General features: G+C 41.3%; 2 protein-coding genes across 3 annotated transcripts in view; both read right to left on the bottom strand.

Moving 5' to 3' along the window:
* Window positions 1–718, bottom strand: part of Mrc1 (mannose receptor, C type 1) — a 102610-nt gene extending 101892 nt beyond the window's left edge. The window contains exon 1 of the mRNA NM_008625.2: window positions 559–718. Within this exon, the coding sequence (NP_032651.2) occupies window positions 559–619 (61 nt within the window). The 5' untranslated portion in view covers window positions 620–718. The remainder of the gene's footprint in view (window positions 1–558) is intronic.
* A 7420-nt stretch (window positions 719–8138) lies between these two features.
* The window catches only part of Tmem236 (transmembrane protein 236), a 47470-nt gene continuing 35078 nt past the window's right edge, over window positions 8139–20530 (bottom strand). Inside the window, exon 4 of one of the 2 annotated variants that reach the window (NM_001081310.2) lies at window positions 8139–11264. In NM_001081310.2, the coding sequence (NP_001074779.1) occupies window positions 10696–11264 (569 nt within the window). In that variant the 3' untranslated portion in view covers window positions 8139–10695. The remainder of the gene's footprint in view (window positions 11265–20530) is intronic. The other variant, XM_011238983.2, reaches the window with a different exon arrangement.

The following is a 20530-nucleotide window of genomic DNA, read 5'->3' as shown; positions in this document are numbered from 1 at the left end:
TTCAGCATCGAACACATCCACCTGTGAGACAATATGAACAATTCTGGAAGCAGAAAAGGGCGGACTTTCTAGCAATAGAAATTATGAATGAAACGGCTCACGGGAAAAGTCGAGTGTGAGAATCCCCGCGTCCTCTCCTTATCAATTTGCATCTAGGACGAGGGGCTGCAAGTTCCTCTTTCCCCACCCGAGATACTCAGCGCTATCTATTGGGAGTAGGATAGCAACGGCATAAACTGGAAACTAGAACTAGGGCAAGCAACAAAACAAGAAGGCATTGCACAAACCAGGTAGAAATACCCAGACATGATGTCCTCAGGAGGACGGAGGTGCTGGGGGGCTTCATCTTGGACAACATCTAACAACAGAGAGCAACAGCATCGCCTGACTCTAGCTCAACTCCCACCCTGGTGTGTTCAGGTCAAAGCCAAGTGCAAGCTTGATGAAGGTCAGGTAAAAACACAGATCGCTCAATTCCTCTTCCAGATGTACACAGGACTTTTAGCATAAACTTCAAACAAAATGGTATGCAAAGCCCCCACCTCAAAACAGACTTACCCAATAGCTGAACAGAGACAGGGATGACAGAGATAAAAGCCAGAAGCAGGAGAAGCCTCATGGCCCAGAGTGGATCTTCCAATGAGGGAGAAGAGGGAGACTGGGAAAGGCAAAGAATACAACCAGGTCCCCAGGTTGCCCCTTTGCTCAGTCCAAGGTCTGGGAGCTGCCTGACTGAAAAGGAGGACAGAGGAAGCTGTCCCTTTTAAAGGACTCCTGAATTTAGGAAAACCCTCCAATTGAGAGATATCCTGTCACATGGGGGCGGTTAGAAAAACAGGAATTCAAAGTTACAACTTTGCTTCGTAAGCTAAGGCACAGGAGGAAGGGGAGAGAGGAACATGTGTAGGAGAGGAGAAAACGCAGGAAGTGGGGAGAAGTGAGGACCCAGGCCATGAGCAGCAGGGAGAGGCAGCCCTGCTGAGCTCTCCACAGGTGCTGGGCAGTAACCAAACGGAGGCCATTATCTGGGTGGGAAAAAGTCTCCAGGAGGCAGCTGTGGAGGCTCTCACCCACAATTCTACAGTCAGAAAGGGAGGACACTCGCTGGAAAGCATCAGAAGCTCTTCCTGCTCAGGCTTAGAGCCCGAGCACCAACACACACACACACACACACACACACACACACACACACACACACACACACTCCTTGGAAAGGATCAAAGGTATGGTTCACGTAGAGTTTTGCCCCTGTCTCTAGAAGGAAAATGACAGAAGTTAATTTTAAGACAACCTCAATGAAGCCCAGGGATAGAAAGTTCTAGCAGCTTTCCTTAGAAAGCCAGAGGAAATAGTGGCAATAGCTTTGTTGTCGGTTCGCTGCCAGGCCTCAACCATTACAGTCCTCAGAGTTTGAAAAAGGGAAGACCTCTCTCTCTCTCTTGCAAAAGAAAGCCTGGCTTGAGTCCAAAAGTTGCTTGTTGATTCGATGACAGTGGGGTTTCGTCTTCATGATTTTGCAGGGTCGTTCACAAAGCACCACACAACCCACCTAAACACTGATTTTTTTTTTCCAGACGTTCAACAAGAATTAAGAATATTTAGAAATGGATATTTGTGGTTAGTCAGGGAAGACCTGAAACTGGAGCGTGGGAAATGTCATCGTTTCAAAAAGAAGCTCTGGAAACACTGGCGACTTAGAAGTTGTAAACAGATGGTTTACCTTCAAGTGAAAAGCTGTTCAGACCCATCCACGCTGAGGCAGGTACACACTCATTTCCCAATAAGCTGTGGTTTCTCTCAAGAATTTTCTTTTTAAAAAGCCTAAATTAGGAAGATTCTGAGAAGGGACCCACCGTTCTTTTTCATTCTATCAAGGCTTAACTGACAAAGAAAATTCTCCCACAACTGGTGAGAGGCTGCAAACGTTTCCTTTTCAATCACTGCGTAACTGACTTATCACAGGAACACCGAAACAGTCTTGCGTTTGTAGCGCAGGCTGGCCTTGAATTCTTGGTTCCTCTGTTTTGACTTTCTGAGAGCTGGGATTATAAGTGTGTCCCATCATGCTTGCTGACCAAAAAATGTTTTAATTGGTCTTTTAAATGCAAGCCATTCAAATTGTTTTGCCTAATTGGGGTTTGCTTTGACTTATTTGAAGAGGAAAAAAAAGAGTTAACTGAATTGCAGGCATCTGTATATCCATGGTTTTATTATGTCAACGTGTCTTACATGCACAGGAATAAAATCAGAATCAGTAACGAGACGCTGGATGTGATATAAAGTGAAGTCCAACATCCCACAAAGGATTTGTCTCCATCATTTTTATCTTATTGGAAGATTTTATCAGGTTAGGAGGGGTGAGCAAGTCAACACAAATCTGTAATTTCAGGTAACGGAGGAAGAGGAATTTCCATAGGCCTTAAAACAATCTTTGTATTGCCAGGAACTGTGGGAAAATAGCACGTTTTTCACTTCTGGTGTCTCTTCAAATCCTTGAAGCATCCATTTCAGAGCTCGGGTTTTTTTTTTTTAATTATTTTATTTATTTCCATTTCAAACATTGCTCCCTCCCTGTCCTCCCTCCAAGAGTTCTTCACCCCATACCCTTTGCCTCTGAGAGGGTGCTCCCCCACCACCCCCATCACCCTACCCCCACCCCAACTCTCCCACCTCACCTCCCCCCACATTCCCCTTCCCTGGGGCATCAAGTCTCTACAGGATTAAGACCATCCTCTCCCACTGAGGTCATATAAGGCAGTCAGGCCTCTGCTACATATGTGCCAGGGGCCACAGACCAGCACACATATGCTTTTGGTTGGTAGTTCAGTCTCTGGGAGTTCCCAGGGGGCTAGGTTAGTTGACACTGTTGTAATTCCTATGGGGTTGCCATCCCCTCTAGCTCCTTCAATCCTTCCTCTAACTCTTCCATGGGGGGTCCATGACCTTAGTCCAATGGTTGGCTGTTAAGTGTCTGCTTCTGTCTCAGTCACCTGCTGGTGAAGCCTCTCAGAGGACAACCATTCTAGGTTCCTGTCTGCAAGCACAACATGGCATCAGTAATAGTGTCAGGGTTTGGTGACTACACATGGGATGGATCTCAAGTTAGACCGATTTCTGGGTGGCCTTTCCTTCAGTCTCTGCTCCATTTTTGTCCCTGCATTCCTCTTAGACAGGAACAATTCTGGGTCAAAAATTTTGAAGGTAAGTTAGTGACCCGATACCTTCGCTGGAGGTCATCTCTATCTACTGGAGGTGGTCTCTTCAGGTTCCATGTTCCCACTGTTGGGCATTTAGGCTAAGGTCATCCCCAATGAGTCCTGAGAGCCTCTCTCATGTCAGGTCTCTGGAACTTTCTAGACATGCTCCCTACCCCCTCCCCCACCCCACCCCACAGCTGCGTATTTCCATTCATTCACCTGGTCCTCCGGGCTTCTCTCCTGTCTCCCCCATACTGAATGACTGCAAGCTGCTTTCCACATGGGCTATTCCATTTAATGCTCTTCTTCACCAAGGGTCACAATTTCTCCACATCCTCACTAACATTTATTTCTGCTTTTGATAAGAACCATTCTTTATATGAGGGAGGTATCTGTAGTTTGATTTGCATTTCTGTACTGGCTGCTATGATTGAAGTTATTCACATATGCCCACTGGCCACTCAGATCTTTCTATGGAGAAATATTAGTCCAGGTCCAGTATTCATTCTTAACATCTGTGGTTCTGCGGTACTTGAGTACATTTTTATATTCTGAACACTAATCTTTTATCAAATGAGTGTGTTGGTAAAATTTTCTAATAACCCGTGTTCTTGTTTCTGCTTTTCCCTTCCTCTGTTTTTCTCATTTTCTTTCTTCTCCTCAGCCCCCTCCCCTTATCTCCAACACTACATCCTCCTTTTTTTTTTTAAATTTTGAGTCAGGCTCTCACCACGTAGCTTAAGCTGGCCTTAAACATGTCATCCTCCTGCATCAGCTTTCCAAGCACTAGGATCACAGGCACCTGTCATTGTCACTCTTATGGTAAGTGTCCCTTGATGCAAACATTTTTAATTTTGAGAAAGTTCGGTTTGTCTATTTTTTCTTGATGTTACAGCCAATATGTCATTATCAAATCTAATGTTATGAAGATTTTTCCTGATTCATTCTTCTGAGGGTTCCGTGGCCTTCCAACGTGTGCAGGTCTTTGATTCGCATAGAGCTTTCTGCATGAGTATGAAGACAACTGTCGCTCTACATGGGGGTACCCAGCTTCCCGTCACTTCCTGTTGAACATACTATTGCTTCCACTCTAAATTGTTTGGCATCTTGTCCAAAGTCAACTGGCCACACATGGTGGAATTTCTATCTAGGTTCTGTGTTGTATCCCACTGGCTTAGAAAGCCATCTCAGGCCAGTACCATACTGTTCATATTACTGAAGTATGGTTTAGTAATAAAATTTAAAATCAGAAAGTACAAGAGCTCTAATTTCTTTGAAAATTGTTTTAGCTATTTGCAATCCCTTGAGATTTCATGTAGATTTTTTGGATAGGGTTTCCAATATATGAAGTAAAGCGAATTTGGGGGTTTGAGAAGGTTGGCCTGTTTCTGTCCTTCTCTTCAAACACTGTCATCCACTTCAGTGTATTTAGTCTTCCATCCTATAAACTTGGACAACCTTTCTACTTAATTCTTCAATTTCTTTCAGCCATGTTTTATACTTATCAGGATATAAAATTTTTTAAGTTAATTTTTTATTTAATTATAGTTACATCCAACTACAGCTCCATACTTCCATCCCCCACCTCTGTTTCCATTTGGAAAAGGCCATGAATATCTACCAGGCATGGCATATCAGGTTGCACTAAGACTAGGCGAATCCTGTCTTTTTGAGGTTAAAAGAAACAGCGCAATGGGAGGAAAGGGTCACAAAGGCAGGTAACAGAGTCAGAGACAGCCCCTACTTCCACTGTTAGGAATCCCACTCAAAGACCAAGCTACACAACTGTAACCCATGAGCAGAGGGTCTAGGTCAGTTCCATGCAGACTTCCTGGTTGTTGGGTCTGTTTGTGTGCCCTCCTATGGGCCCAAGTTAGCTGATTGTGTGGGTTTCCTTGTGGTGTCTTTGACCCCTCTGTCTCCTACAATCCTTCCTCTTCATCTTCTACAGAATTCCCTAAGCTCCACCTAATGTTTGGTCTCTGCATCTGTTCCCATCAGTTTCTGGGTGAAGCCTCTTGGATGACAATTGAATTAGGCACCAATCTAGGAGTGTAGCAGAATAATCTTTAGGAATCATTTCATTTACTTTCTTTTTCTTTCCTTTTCTTTCTTTTTTATTTCCCTCCTCTTCCTCCTCCTCCTCTTCCTCCTCCTCCTCCTCCTCCTCCTCCTCCTCCTCCTCCTCCTCCTCCTCCTTCTTCTTCTTCTTCTTCGTCTTGTCAGTTGTGTTTGGTTCTATCCCAGGTCTCTAGGCTATCCAGCTTGTGGTTTCTGGCCCTTCAAACAGTGTCAGGGGTGGGCTCCCTGTCGTGGGTCTCAAGCTGAACCAGTCATTGGTTGTCCACTTCCACATTTCTGTGCGAACTTTACCCCAATGCATCTTGTTGGCAAGAGGAAGGTTTTGTGGCTGGGTTGGTGTCTCAATCCCTCCACTGGGACTGGTTACCCGGTCTGGTCTGGTTACTGGAATAGCCAGTTCAAGCTCTGTATCCCCCCTTTGCTAGGAGTCTTAGCTAGGGTTTCCCTCATAAATTCCCAGGAGTTTCCATTGTCCTAGGTTTCTAGCTCATCCCAGAGATGCTCCTGCCCTGGGTTCCAGTTGTCTCTCCCTCTTTCCTTCCCCCACCTAGTCCCTCCTGTTTCCATCCCCATATCCCCATTGAGACTCCTCCCCCAAGGAAATCTATTTTATTTCCCCTTCACAATGAGATTCATGTACTCCCCTGTTGAGCCTTCCTTGTTCCTTAGACTCTTTGAGATTAAGTTTACTCCTAAATATTTTATTCTTTTATATGTTGTCTTAGTTACTTTTCTATCACTGTGCTAAGAAACTATGAGTAAGACAACTATAGAAGTGTTTACTGGGCTTAGAGTTTTAGAAGTTAAGACCATGAGCATCATGACAAAGAACATTTTAATGGGCAGGCAGGCAGGCATGGCACTGGAGCAATAGCTGAGAGCTTACATTCGATTAACAAGCATGAGGTACAGAGTATGCTAACTGAGAATGGTACAGGCTTTTGAAACTTCAGTGACATATTTCTTTCAACAAGACCATACTTTCTAATCCTTCCCAAACAGGTCCACCAACTGGGGGCCTTCAATTATTTTAGAATATGGAAAGTATTCTCATTTAAACCACCAATGTCACTGTAGATAGAATTATTTCCTTGATTTCCATTTTGAGTTGTTCATCATAGGAGTATGGAAATACTATTGATGTATGTTTCTTGCAGCTTCAACAACATTCTAGAACTTTCTACATATAAAGTCATGACATCTACAGACAGAGAAAAAGTCTCTTTTTCATGCTCTAATTTAGGTGCGTTAAATTTTTTTGCCTGATTGCTCTGACTAGAACTTCTAGTTTAAGGATGAACAGAATTGCCCAAGTAGTTACAAAACGTATCATCCTTCAGCACCTACAGGCTGGTATTTGTATTTGGAGGGTAAGGTCCTTATTATCCACACTGTTTCTAGGAATGTTCAGATTGCCCTTCTAGATACCTGAGGGGTGACTGATGAAGAGGGGCTGTAAGAGATAGATTACAGAAGCCTTCAGAACTGAACGGCTGGAACTCACTGACATTCTAGCTTCTTAACCCTGGGGCTGAAGACATAGATCTGCAGACTCTTTAAGTGCCTCTTGGCCATTTGAGATTCTTCTGTTGAGACTTCTCTTTTAGCTCTGTACCCTATTTTTTAATTGGGTTGGAGTCTAACTTCTTGAGTTCTTTATATATTTTGGATATTAACCATCCATCAGATAGATGTAGGGTTAGTGAAGATCTTTTTCCAATCTGTATGTCCTATTGACAGTGTCCTCTTCCTTACAGAAGCATTTTAGTTTCATGAGGTCCAATGAATCAGTTGTAGATCCTGAGCCATTGGTATTCTGTTCAGGGTAGCTGGACTTGTCCTCATGTGCTCACACATACACACCTCTGTTTCTCTATCCTCATGCCCTGACTTTGCTGTCTCTGTGTTTGTACCACATGACTACAGAGCTGGAAAGAGGGATGAGAGGCGGACTGCCAGGCAGCTGAAGGACAAACAAACACACTGTCACAATGAAGCAAACCTCACAACAAAAGAGTCACTCAGTCGTAGGATTTTAATTAAAAGGTAAAAATAAAAATTAAAAGGTTAAAAAAAAAAAAGACATGGTAGCACACAGCTGTAACCATCCTAGCACCCAGGAGACAGAGGCAGAGGATCCCTCCTGGCTTGAGAACAGCCTGGGCTATGCAGCAAATCCCAGGAAAGCCAGGGCAACACACTGAGACCCTGTAAATAAATTGACATTGAATGAAAGCGTAAGTGTAAAAACCACAGTAATGTTACATGAATATGTTTTCATTTTAATTCCAGGTGTGGGCTATCGGGCTGCTTCAGACTATTAACAGCCACTAACCGTGACTGTCTCGTGCTCTAGGAGGGGTGTGATTTTTTTCCAGCTCAGGTAGTTTATATTTGGAATTCTGGGGACTCCTGGGAGGGTATAAATAAGAGAGCCCCAAGAGGGCCTGTGGTGGCTTCTGCTCCCCTGATGGTGCCCCCTCCACTCTGATCCCTGATGCTGCTCCCCCCACCCCAATCCCTGCTGCTGCTGCCCTCCCCACCCCTGCTGCTGCTCTCCTGATGCTGCCCCCTCCCTCCCAATCCCTGCTGCTGCTGCTTCCTGTTGCTGTGTTTGCTATTTCTGGATTGCTGGTTGGAGATATTCTGATGATGAAGATTGGACTTGCTCCAGGGAACTTGATGACCCTAGTCAGCAGGAAGTAGGCTAAAGAAATCTATGACCCCTTTCCCCTCTAACCCTCTTTCCCTCCTACCTAGTGTCGGGGGGTTGGAGGGGATTAGGGTGGAATAGGGTTGAAAGGTTGGTAGATATAAGAACCCAATAAAGCCGTCCCCAATGTATACCTACACATAATTATCATGTGGCTTCAGATTTTATTCAGAGTTAAATACTACATAGTCTATTACAGATCTGTGCAGTTTCTGTATTCATACTTTACAGCAGAAATTAAGCTTTATATTAGGACAAAAACATTAATGCCAACAATAATAAATAGCTTATAAGAATTACAGTACAATTTTAGTAAAATATAGGTTCTAATTACATAATGTAAAACTCTCGATGCTACATTTACGTAAGTTCTTGTAATGTCTCTTAAGTCCCACAGGCTTGAGCTTTATCCACATCTGTGCATTCAGTTAGGCCAGAAACTCAAAGCTTTCCCTGCCTTATATGATCTGTTTGTTATACATGCCTTCATTACCTGTTTCAAGCATTGCTAACATCCCCAGATATCAGGCATATCCATGTTTGACTGTCAGACACAAAATGCAGACTAACCTCATGTAATACTTTAAAGTTTACTGAGTGCATTCGCTCAAAATTGCAAAATAAAAATATATACATTTATGTAAACAAGCCTTGCATTTATGAGTATTGTAAATTGGGTGCTTGGTTGTAAGGAATTTCTTAATTTTAGAAGATATGTATTTAATGTTAGAAACATTGTGAGTACCTAACCTAGGATTGGCAGGTAGAGACAGAGGTGTAGCTAAGCAAGACACTCTCAGGTTTCCTCTTATGGGATTGTCAAGTTAGTGAGACAACAAGAAAAGTAGATATATAATCAAAAGCTTTCAGACACACAAACTGCCATCTAGGGTTATGGCTCTGAGGCAGGTGCTTATGTGGCATTGGTGGGCTGGTGAAGGTGTTTTTAATCCTCAGCAATGCACATCCCTGTAGTTCCAGCATCTGGGAGGTGGAAGCAGGAGGGTGGTGAGTTCAAGTTCAGACTTACCTGGGCTACATAGTGAGTTCAGAGCAGCCTGGGCTACATAGTAAGACCCTCATCCAAAATTAAAATAAAAGAAAGAAATAGAGTGCTGTGGTCTGAATTCTTTGAGAGCTTACAGAAGTTCTATTCAAGTGAAAGAATGGCTTTCCATATTCACTTTCATCTAAATATTTTACAACTCAATTTGCTATTGATAACAAGAGTGATTGATAAACACCTGTAGTCTGGGGTAACCTTGAGATCTTACATGCTACATCTCACAAATTTCAGGCATGAACTATTATTCTCAAAGGCTGGGCAGGGATGTGGGATGGTCCCATTAAGTGCCCAGCATTTAAGGGGCTATTATTTGTTCGAAACTGCATTGAGAGCACTCCAATCCTACAATCCCCTGACACTACTAAATAAGTACTTATGTGTGTTCATCTTTTTGTACCAGTGGGGGTCACAGCATTCAAGGACCTAGCCCCAAATCACCAAGCTGGTAAGCAAGGCTTAACAATTACGAGTAGGTCTCTACAGTGTGAGAACAACTATGAGACATAACGGGAAAGGAGACTGGGGGAGGGACGAAAGATGGAGGCCAGATACACACAGAGTGGGTGAGGGCACAGGACAGAGGCCGGGAACACTCAGAGTTACTAACTGTTCATAAGCTATTTGCTTCCACATTACTCTGCAGAGATAAACTTCTTACAAGTTTCTCTTATAAACAAAGAATCTCTGCTTGGATATGAGTATCTATGCCATCAGAGCACATGAAGAGTTCATGACTGTGTGCATGATCATTGTAACATGAAGATACTCAGGACCTAGTACAACGTAAGAAACCTTTGGCATCTATACTAAGTGCAAACTACTTGATTTTTTTTTTATGATGGCATCAAACTCTGTTTATGTTACACTCTTACACATTGTTTATGGTGTCCATTACAAAGCTTTATCTAGGAATCACAATGTACCTTGGCTCCATTATCCTCAACACTGACGCACTGCCAGCTGCACCAGCCCAAGAAGCTGTAAGGAAGCTTTGCCAAACTGATGTGTGCTGAAGACCCTAGTTTTCTATGTAGCTAATGACTTAGTAGCGGTAACTGCAACAGAGTAAGAAATGTATTTCTAAGGGATGTAGCTCATTGTTAGGTTTGTGCTACTACTAAGATGGTGTGCCCCGAGTTCAATCCTCACTGCTGAAAACACTCATTTACACACACACACAGAGTATAATTTTAAGTTTGAACAAGACCCTACAACTCCAGTTTTCAGACAAACTCTAAAATATATTCAATAACCTCAAGTTATTTTCTAAAACTAATTTCGAATAATTAAGCCGCAAAATGTTCTTCAATGGACTCAAGATAAAAATCTCATTCTTAAGTGATGTCATGACTCCTGTCATTTTTTAAAAGGCTTATTAAGGAGTAAGTTTTAACTGAAAGTGAAATGAATATGCATGTCTAAAGTTAGTTTTGTTTAAATGTAGCACCATTATATACGTGTGTGTGTGTGTGTGTGTGTGTGTGTGTGTGTGTGTGTGTGTGTGTGTGTATTAAAGCTATGATATGGGTAGGAAATGGTTAATTTTATATACCACAGACGTTTATACCTAGAAAAACTTTACAAATACACATTTCACATGCATAATCAGGAGGACTTAGTATCTTGACATTTGCTGTTTAAAATGGAGAGGTTTCAAAGGCAGAGAAAGGCCTGAGTTTGGTTACATAATTGAAGTAGATATAGGATATAGTCACTAGGACATTTTTACAAAGGCCCAGTACTGGCGTGATCGTTCCCAGGGCAAGGATTAAACTGAGTCTAAGAAAAACAAAGGGCAAATCTTGCATCAAGATCCCCAGGGAATTAAGGAGAGGATTCTTAGGAGTGAAGACCATTCTCAGGAGAGAGATAAAACTGAATATGTAGACCGGGTACAGCCAGGCTGACTTGTACACCGCCTGGTGCCCAGCCACACGCAGCATTTCCACCGTGTCGGCCCACATGAGGAAGCTTCGCAGGAACAGCTCCGCCCGAACATCTCTTTGAGACATCGTCCTAAGGATCCTAGACTGAAAGGAGGGCTCCAGGGGCCCGGCAAGCACTGCCACATGGTTCCGGGGCTGGGACATCGCAGTGGGCTTGGCCGCCTGGGCAGATGCAGGATTTCCGTCACTCTGAACTACCTGTTCTGTCACGGTTTTTATCTGTTGCAACGAGGTTATACAGATGTCATTGTCTTCATAACCTGCAAAACATTGATCGATTTGGTTATTGACTGTTTCTTTAATCTAAAATTGTTTAATTATGTGTTACTAAACTGAGTCAATGGCAGTTCTATAGTCCCACTGTGGGAAAAGGACATGGAAGCAGGAAGGACAGCAAAATGGAGGTTGATCTGAGGTACATAGATAGACCTGTTGCAAGAACAGACTGTCGCAGCGGAGACGGGGGTGGAGCGGGAGGGGGAGGTGAGGAGGAAGAGGAGGGAAGGAAAGAAAAGGGAAGGTAGGTGAGAGAGTAGGGATTGCTCAATTGGTAGAATCCATAGGGAAAAAAGAGAACTGACTGCCAATGGTTCTATGACGTCCACATGTCCCTTTTGGCAAATCCATGCCCAAACGCACATGTAAAACCTAAAATTCAAATTGAGAATAAAATTCTATGCGCTGGAATTGTATATGGCCAGGCAGCAGCAGTGATTATCTCATAGTGTTCTGCAGGAGCATCCAGAGGACCTGAGTTCAGGGCCTAGCGCCCTCGTCAGGTAGTTCACTGAAACTGCAGCTTCAGCTGCAGGGAGCCCCAAAGCCTCCATCCCAACGCGCACCTGCACACATGTGCATACACCTCCAAACAGACACATGATGAAAACAAGTATTTAGATGTTAGTTCTTAAAATAAAAGTCCAAATCTCTGACATGAAGAAAACAATAGCTCAGTGAATGACATACTTAAAACATTCCAGAGGTTCTTGGCATGTTGGTACTTTTTACAGATATGAAACCTAAGTTACTTTCAGGATCTAACAAAAAACAAAACAAAACAACAACAAAAAAACCCAAACAAACAAAAAACAAAAAAAAGGCATTATTGGCTACTTATTGAATCCTTGGAAAAAATGAAGAAATGACTCTCAGTCCATTTCCAGTTTTAGACACGGGAACCCACAAAGTCCAATTCAGGCTCGATGGCAAGGCCTGATGCCTCAACCTGAATGGCTTGGCTCCAGCTGACAAACTTGTAATGTTATAGCTATTGTTGTCAGTGTAGAAGCAAGATAATGTGTGCTAATTATAAAATGCATGAGTATCAAAACCAGGTGAATCAACCAGTTTACCAGCTTGTCATTCAGTAAGATGAAATAGTTCACAGGACTGACTATACACTAGCTCCCTAGCATGGGAGTTCAGTGCTAAGAGGGAAAATCTGTTTGAGCCACAGAGAATCCTCATGAAAATAGATAGGCAGTCCTTTCCCAGGAGTCCTTCTCCCAGAGGAGAAGCAGACAGCAGGAGAGGTCCGCTGAACTCATCATATCTGGGTCGTGAGCTTGTATGTTGATCAACAGTGGTCCACTTCGGGTGTTGCTCCTTAGCTGATATTCTCCTTGTTTGTCCATACTGGGTCTCTCGCTTGGAACAAGGGTTAATAACAAGGATAAAGTGGCTAGCCAAAAACACCCAGAAATCTACGTGTCTCCCCCCGCCACACACACACACACACACACACACACACACACACACACACACACACACACACACACACAGTGTTAGGCTTATAAGTACCTACCACAATCTCCAATATTTTTATCTTCATTTTTTAAGATTTATTTGTATGAGCATTTTGCCTACATGTATAGCTCTGTCACATGTGTATCTGGTCCTAAGAGGCCAGAGAGAGCATTGGATACCTTGGAACTAGAATCATGGGTGGTTGTTAGACACTATATGACTGCTAAGAGTCAAATCCCAGTCCTCTGAAAGAGTAGACAGTGCTCTTAAGTTGTGGGTTCCGGGGATTGGACTCAAGTCATCATGCTTGTTTGCAATCACTGTATAGACTGAGCTCTCTCCCAAGCCCCTGTAGCACATCATTTGTCAAACACTTTTCCACACAAACACCATTTTTTGTTGCTAAAATTGAATCGGGCTCACAAAGTTTATTGAGAAAATATTCTAAGAAGTCCTGCTATTCAGACAGACCAAAGGTAAAGGGAGTGTTTGGTGGGAAGATCCGAAAGTCAAAGAGATAATGTCAATAAAAACTAGTTGGACTGAAAGTAAAAACATTGTGCAATAAGTTATGCTTCATGACTAAGCTTAGTTCCTGAGATAAGACTATTTATTAACTATACATTAAACCTTAGTCGTTTTCCATATAGTAAACTTTAAAAATGTTAAGATTGAACTAAGTTTTTATAAGCTATAAAGATTATCTAAATTTGCATTTCTCTTTTGTTTTTGCATTAGGGGATGCAAAAGATGTGGTGTGTTTGTGTTTGTGTGTTTGTGTGTTTGTGTGTGTGTGTGTGTGTGTGTGTGTGTGTGTGTGTGTCTATGCCAGAGGTTGGCTTCAGGGGCTTTCCTCAATTGTTGTATTCTTTCTTTCTCTCTTTCTTTCTTCCTTTCTTTCTTTCTTTCTTTCTTTCTTTCTTTCTTTCTCTCTCTCTCTCTTCCTTTCTTTTATTCATTCGTTTTTAACAGGATGTGATTATTCTTTTTTCTTTTATTAAATATAGATTTTTTTATTACAGTCCTCTTGTCTATTCCTCATGGTTTATCCCACCTCCCCTCCCATCCAGATCCATTCCCTTTCTGTCTCTCTTTAGAAAAGAAATGGGCTTCTAAGGGATAATAATTAATGTACTAAATGTAATATAATATAACATGATAAAAACTAAAGTAATACATTGGAATTGAACAAGGCAAACACAAGAAAAGGAACCCAAGAGTGTCAGAAACCATCTAGGAAAGGTTAAAGACATGCAAGTGACTTTTCTGGAGATGGCTCACCATTTTGCATGGCTGAACTCTGAGGCAAAGTCCCAAGAGATTTCATCCCAGGATTGCTTCTTGTTACTGATATGCCATTCCTGTCACTATTATACAGCCTAAGGATTCTTGGGCATCAACCCTACCTATTGAGCATAATTTTTGCAGATCAACCTAAAGATGCACAATCATGTTGTAATGCTGTGTAGACAAATTGATGGTCCCATAATTCCTAATAATGATTTTATAAAATTCCTAAATTTATACATGTAATTTCTAGCCCTCTAAAAGCTACAAATAGGACTCTGAAAACCTTCATATGTCATGGGCTGAGGGCACTAGGATAAGAATGCAGGCTTGGGGCAACTTTACGATCAGGAAAAATACCCCTTCTAGGTTAGTTGTGAAACCATTATCTGGTAACTAAAGATCATAAACAGAGAATGAACAATTTACTGTAGTCTCAAGGACAAAAAAATAAAATATTCACAAGCTTATCTATACAAAACTTCAAAGCTAATGAGACACAAGGCAGATGATTTGTCTCTTGACAAAACCATATTAAAAATAATTTATGCCATAAGAATTATTGTTTTAAACTTATAGTGAAATTATGGAGCTAGTAACAGATAATGAATGTTTAGTCAGGTACTAGTCTTAGTTGGAAAGACATGCAAACATTTCTGCTGCAATTCTTTCTGACATGAACTTTATGCATGCCTGTATTACATGAACTATTGTCTTTAACTTGCTATGAACTTATAACATGTAAAGATGCTTGGAAAATCGTGTGACCAGTTATCCTGAGAGACTATAAGACATAAGAGCCAAAAGTAAATGATGCTGTGTAGAAAGCTTTCTTCAGCTTTCTCCAGAATGTATTTTTTTCTGTATGAATGCATAAAGGTTGGATGGAACTTGCTCTATGGTATGTGTATGGTGTGTATGTGTATGATGTGTGTGTATGTGTGTATGTATGTATGTATGTATGCATGCATGCATGTATGTATGTTTATAAAACGAATGGAGCTTCTTTGTCCGTTTCACCCAGAGTGAGTGGTTTTAGCTCTGTGGCATGCGAGCATGCATTAATGAACTCTGGAGCTCTTGCCTGATCAGTGAAGAGCTTGAGAGTAAAAGAATAAAGGGTAAGCTAATTCCATTCCTTTACCTCTGCCCCTGCTGCCCCTGCTGCTAAGCAACAGCTGTTAATCACCACAAGTCAGGAGCTTTTCACCAGGAAATATAGAAGAATAAAAGAGGTGAATGAATATTCCTGTCTCTACTTCTTTTCAGTTTCTGGGACCACAGGCCTGTACCACCATGGCCAGCTTTAGAGAGTAAAACATTTTAATTTGTTCTTGATTTGTATGATGTTGGGGGCATTAGCATTAAGTGTTGAATATTTTGAGTCAGAGGAAAAGAATTCATCTTCAGAATATAGGGTTGTTCTTTGGGGGGAAAAGGTATGAGAACATAATTTCCTTGTCCTAGACTTTACAAATTTTTAAAAATTGTAACTTTATTTTAAAATTTTGTATCACAACTTGGTTGATATGCCTAAAATGATCTATTGGCTTTTGCTTATGATTAAAAAAACCTCAAATCTATCTTCTACTTTTTAAAAGGAAGGGGGAAAAAAGCAAATAACTGAATTATTATAGAAAACTTTAGACCTGGGAGGTTTTTTGTTTTAAATTACAAAAGAAGTTGGTATGATAAAATGATGGATTTTTTTCTTATATAAATAGAATGCAAATCAAAGATATAACCAGTGTGATTCATTGCAAGTAGTCAAGTGTAACTAACTCCTAAGGGCAACCATTTGTATCTTATATCAGAATTACTTTATAGTTTGAAAGCACTTTGCACACATGTCCTGTATATAAAGGATGTAATTGCAGGATATAGTGGTAATGCATTAAAACATGAACTCATTTTAGAAATCGACAGCTATGGTATTTTTTTTAATGATCAGCTTTTCTGTTTATTGTAAAACTAAGTTAAAAAATAAAAGGTTAATGAGAAATGAAAAAAGAAAGAAAGGTGAATATTACCAATAGTAAGCAACTTTTGCTCTATGAAAACCAAGTTTTGTCCCTGCAAACCACTGACACCCATGGCTGCCTTCCTTAGAGAACTGTTGTAGTAGCTGGATGGCAATACAAGAGAAGACAAGAGAATTAGAGATCCAATCATTCACACACTCAGGAATCTCATAAAAACACTAAAATTGTAAGCCATTGTATATCGCCGGAGGACCTGGTGCGGACCTGTGCAGGTTCTGTGCTTGCTATGCAGTCTCGGTGAGTCCCTATGAGCTTTGGGGACATTAATTTAGAGCGTCTTGTTTTCTTGGTGGCCTTCCTCCCCTCTGGCTGTTACAACACTCCTTTAGCCTCATTGGTCAGAGGGTTACCTGAGCCCTGAGGGGAGGGATTTGAAAGAAACATCCCATTTAAGGATGAGTGTTCCAAGGTCTCTCACTCTCTGCATAATACCTGGCTTTGGATCTCTGCATTTGTCCCCATCTGCTGCAGAATGAAGTTTCTTTGGTCATTACTGAGCAGCTTTTTTGATGACCAAGAACCAGAGACTAGATAACCCAAGGACCTAGAGTAAAACCAAATACTACTCTTTGGGGGGAAAAGAAAGTAACATTAAGATGTCTTCTTGTAACATTGTCTACACTCATAGATCAGTGCCTCTCACTTTGTTTCATGTTGTTGTTGTTTTGTTTTGTTTTTAACACAGATAATATGGAATTTTTAATTTTCTTTTATTCCTGATGTTATAATGTAGTTACATCATCCCACCTTCCATTTTCCTTCTTAAATCCGTCCATATTTCCCTCCTTGCTCTCTTTCAAACTCATGATCCCAGATTGTATTAATTAAATTGATACGTGTGTGTGTATGTATCTGTGTGTGTGTGTGTGTGTCTGTGTCTGTGTGTAGGTATGTGTGTGTACTCCTAAGTACATAAATACAAGCTACTCAGCCTGTATAATGTTGCTTGTATGTATACGTTTTAAGTGATGACTATTTGGCAGTGGATAACCATTGCTGTGCTCTTCTCTTGGAAAGAAAGGTCTTTCACTGAACCTGGAGTCCATTGATTTGATATGGTTCCTGGTAATGAGTGTCAGATCTCTTCTTCTTCATACCCTTCCCCGCACCTGCCTGGACACCCAGGTGTCTGACTTTCTACTTGGGTGCTAAGGATCTAAAGAATATTCCAGGATTTGTAATCCCTAGATACCTCTTTTCTCACAATAGATGCCACAATAGTCTGAATGGTTATCATTTCGCAAACAATACTAAAAGAATATGACACTCTATAAGTAATTATTGCTTTAACCATAAAGATCCCTTTTTAAGCTGAGATGCTCACTTCTACATTTCACTTAACTCTTTTTTTTAAATTAGGTATTTTCCTCATTTACATTTCCAATGCTATCCCAAAAGTCCCTTCTTAGAATTGGGAACAAAACACCCATGGAAGGAGTTACAGAGACAAAGTTTGGAGCTGAGACGAAAGGATGGACCATCTAGAGACTGCCATATCCGGGGATCCATCCCATAATCAGCTTCCAAACACTGACACCATTGCATACACTAGCAAGATTTTGCTGAAAGGACCCAGATATAGCTGTCTCTTGTGAGACTATGCTGGGCCTAGCAAACACAGGAGTGGATGTTCACTTAACTCTTAAAGAATTCAGTAGGGTGCTGGAAGATAGCGCAGTTGGCAAAACGCTTGCTGTAAAACCATGTATTTGGTTTGACCCCAGAATGCACACTTTAAAAGAACTGTGGATATGAACAGGTAGATACAGGCAGATCCTAAGGGCTCATTTGCCAGGAAGGGTAGCATAATGATCAATGTCCAGCCTAGTGAGGAATCTTGTTTCAAAAACAAAGTGGACGGCTGCTGAGAAATGACACCCAAGGTTGTCAATGTTGACATCTGATTTCTACATGTGCGTACCATTGTGTAACAGTGTCCTCTGAGATTGAAAGAGTCGACCCTGTAGGGAAGCTCTTTAAGCAGGACAGTAAAGAACTCAAAATGGCTTCAGGGAGTTCTTAAAACTGACCAATTTCACTAGGCTCCTCCCTGCCAGAGTAAGCAATAAAAGCTGAGGGTCCCTCTCAGACTAAGGAAACTGAGCCAAAAACAAGATTAAGACAAGTTGCAAGGAAGACTCAGAGGCCAGACTGCTACCAGGAAGAAGCAAAAGCCAGAAAGCCTTCTTGGAAGATGTTCAGAGCATCTAAACTCCTGAAAAAAATAAAAAGACCTACTCCATCCTGATGAGCTGCCTTCAGGCTGTGCAGCATACTCCAGGCTCCCAGTACTGTGAGCTGTCACCCATGCACAGCTGTCTTTGCTCCTGTAATTAACTCCTCACCCATACTCCTCTAAAGAAGCCCAGTTAAACTATCTGATTCACCAAGTTGAACTTTCTTGGTATCAGTACTTTGGTCATTACATGGGCTGAATAGATATGTGTACTGTGTCTCCCCCCAGAAAGTTTTTTTTTCACACAACACATGTGCTCATGCACTTATGTAGACACATGAAAGAATTCAAGAGAAAATAATTCTTAGAGTATGTCATGGCATAGAGAACTCTCCTTTGCTTCACTTAGTAGACAAAGTTATTTGTATGAAAAACAAACCTTGACTGTTGAAAATAGAAAGAGTGGTATTGCAAACTTTATATGCCCCAGTACAAGGGAATGCAGGACCACGAAGTGGGAGTGGGTGGGTAGGGGAGCAGGGCAGAGGGAGAGTATAGGTAACTTTCAGGATAGCATTTGAAATGTATATAAAGAAAATATCTAATAAAAATAAATAAATTTTAAAAAAAGAAAACAGAAAGAGAAGTGGAAAGGAGAGAGAGAGAGAGAGAGAATGCATATATGTATATGTATAAATTACAAGAAAGCAGAGGGGACCCTCTCAGAGAGAATGAAGGAGACCAACAAGAGAGGAGAAGGGGAGACAGAGAAGGCCAGAAGGTGTGTATGAATACAAGTGACACACATCAACAAAAAAGAATAAAGGAAAAGCTAAAATAATTTTGCCAACCTAAAGAATACCACACACAATACCAGCTTGACAAATGACTGCAAACTCAGCTTTGTTTTAAGGCCAGGAAATGACAGTATGAGAAGTGACACACTGTGGTCACTGGGAGCTTTAATATCTAAGAAGAGCTGTGGGTCAGAGCACTGAGTACTTAGCTAGGGTTTGGTTTTGAAAATATCCTGAGTCAGTGTATATTTAGTAAAGTTGGGTCTAGGAACACCATGTTGTCACTTCAGCTCAACGAGGATGAGTTTAGATCTGGGGATATCATTCTGACTTCCAGTGTGATGAGCTAGAACTATGAAGCAGGGATCTCCCCTTCTCAGTGGGGCAAAAGTGGACTGAACAAGCCAAGAAACACGTAGGTCATTGGAGTAGACCAGCAATGGCCTTCCAAGAACAGAAATGCTGCAGGTTCAACAGATGACCCCAGAACTGATCCTTTTCAAGTTGACACTGCTTAAATTTTCTCCTACAGTCTTCTTATTGCTGTTAGTTATTTGTTCTATTTGGATAGATAGGTAGATAGATAGATAGATAGATAGATAGATAGATAGATAGATAGATGATAGATAGATAGATAGATAGATAGATAGATAGATAGATAGATAGATAGATGTAGATATAGATAGATATCAGTAAAATGAACAAAAGATGTGAGCTTAGAGACTCAGGTTTCTCTGAATGCGATGAAAACTATAGTGCATGTGTGCCCATAGCTGAAACAGCTTCTATCTTTATCAAATGAACAATTAAAAGACATTATTTTGGCAACAGGTAGAGTTTCAGAAGGTAATCTTTGCCAGTTCTACTTCACCACACCATATATTTTTATTGATTTATTTCCACCTCTCACTTACTCCCCTGATGTCTTGATAGCTCTCAAAGAGAGCATATGACACACAAGAGCAAACCAGTGCTAAGGCATTTTTAGATGATGTGTGTTTCTTTTGCAAAGGGAAGAAAGCCATAAATTATATAAGTAGAATGAAGAAAGGCCATGGGGAGAAAACTTGGAGATCCAGGGAGGAAGCTGATACCAAACGTCACAAATTAGAGTTCTCATTGGCCCTTTTGATAAAACAAATATTAGGATACCACATAAAAGCTGAGCATGGTGTACACACTTACCATCCCAGCACTTGGGGAGCTGAGGGAGAATCACCTTGAGTTCAAGGACAGTCTAGATGGCAAAGGCTACAGAGCAAGATGTTGTCTCAAAAAGTAAGAAGGCAACTGAATAAACAGAATCACTGCATCAGGCCTCAGCTAGACTTTAGAAAGTTATGAACCAAAGTGGATGGAGATAGTCCTGACTGTTAAGACTCTGAGCCTCCCACAGTCAGAGCAGAAAGGATAAAATAATAGATGGTGACAGGACTTGAAAGAAATGTATAGTGTTCCCATGGCATTCATTCCCAGGA

This window comes from Mus musculus, chromosome 2 (genome assembly GCF_000001635.26).
Source record: "Mus musculus strain C57BL/6J chromosome 2, GRCm38.p6 C57BL/6J".
In the NCBI taxonomy this organism is placed as follows: domain Eukaryota; kingdom Metazoa; phylum Chordata; class Mammalia; order Rodentia; family Muridae; genus Mus; species Mus musculus.
This window is presented reverse-complemented; position numbering and strand designations above follow the sequence as displayed.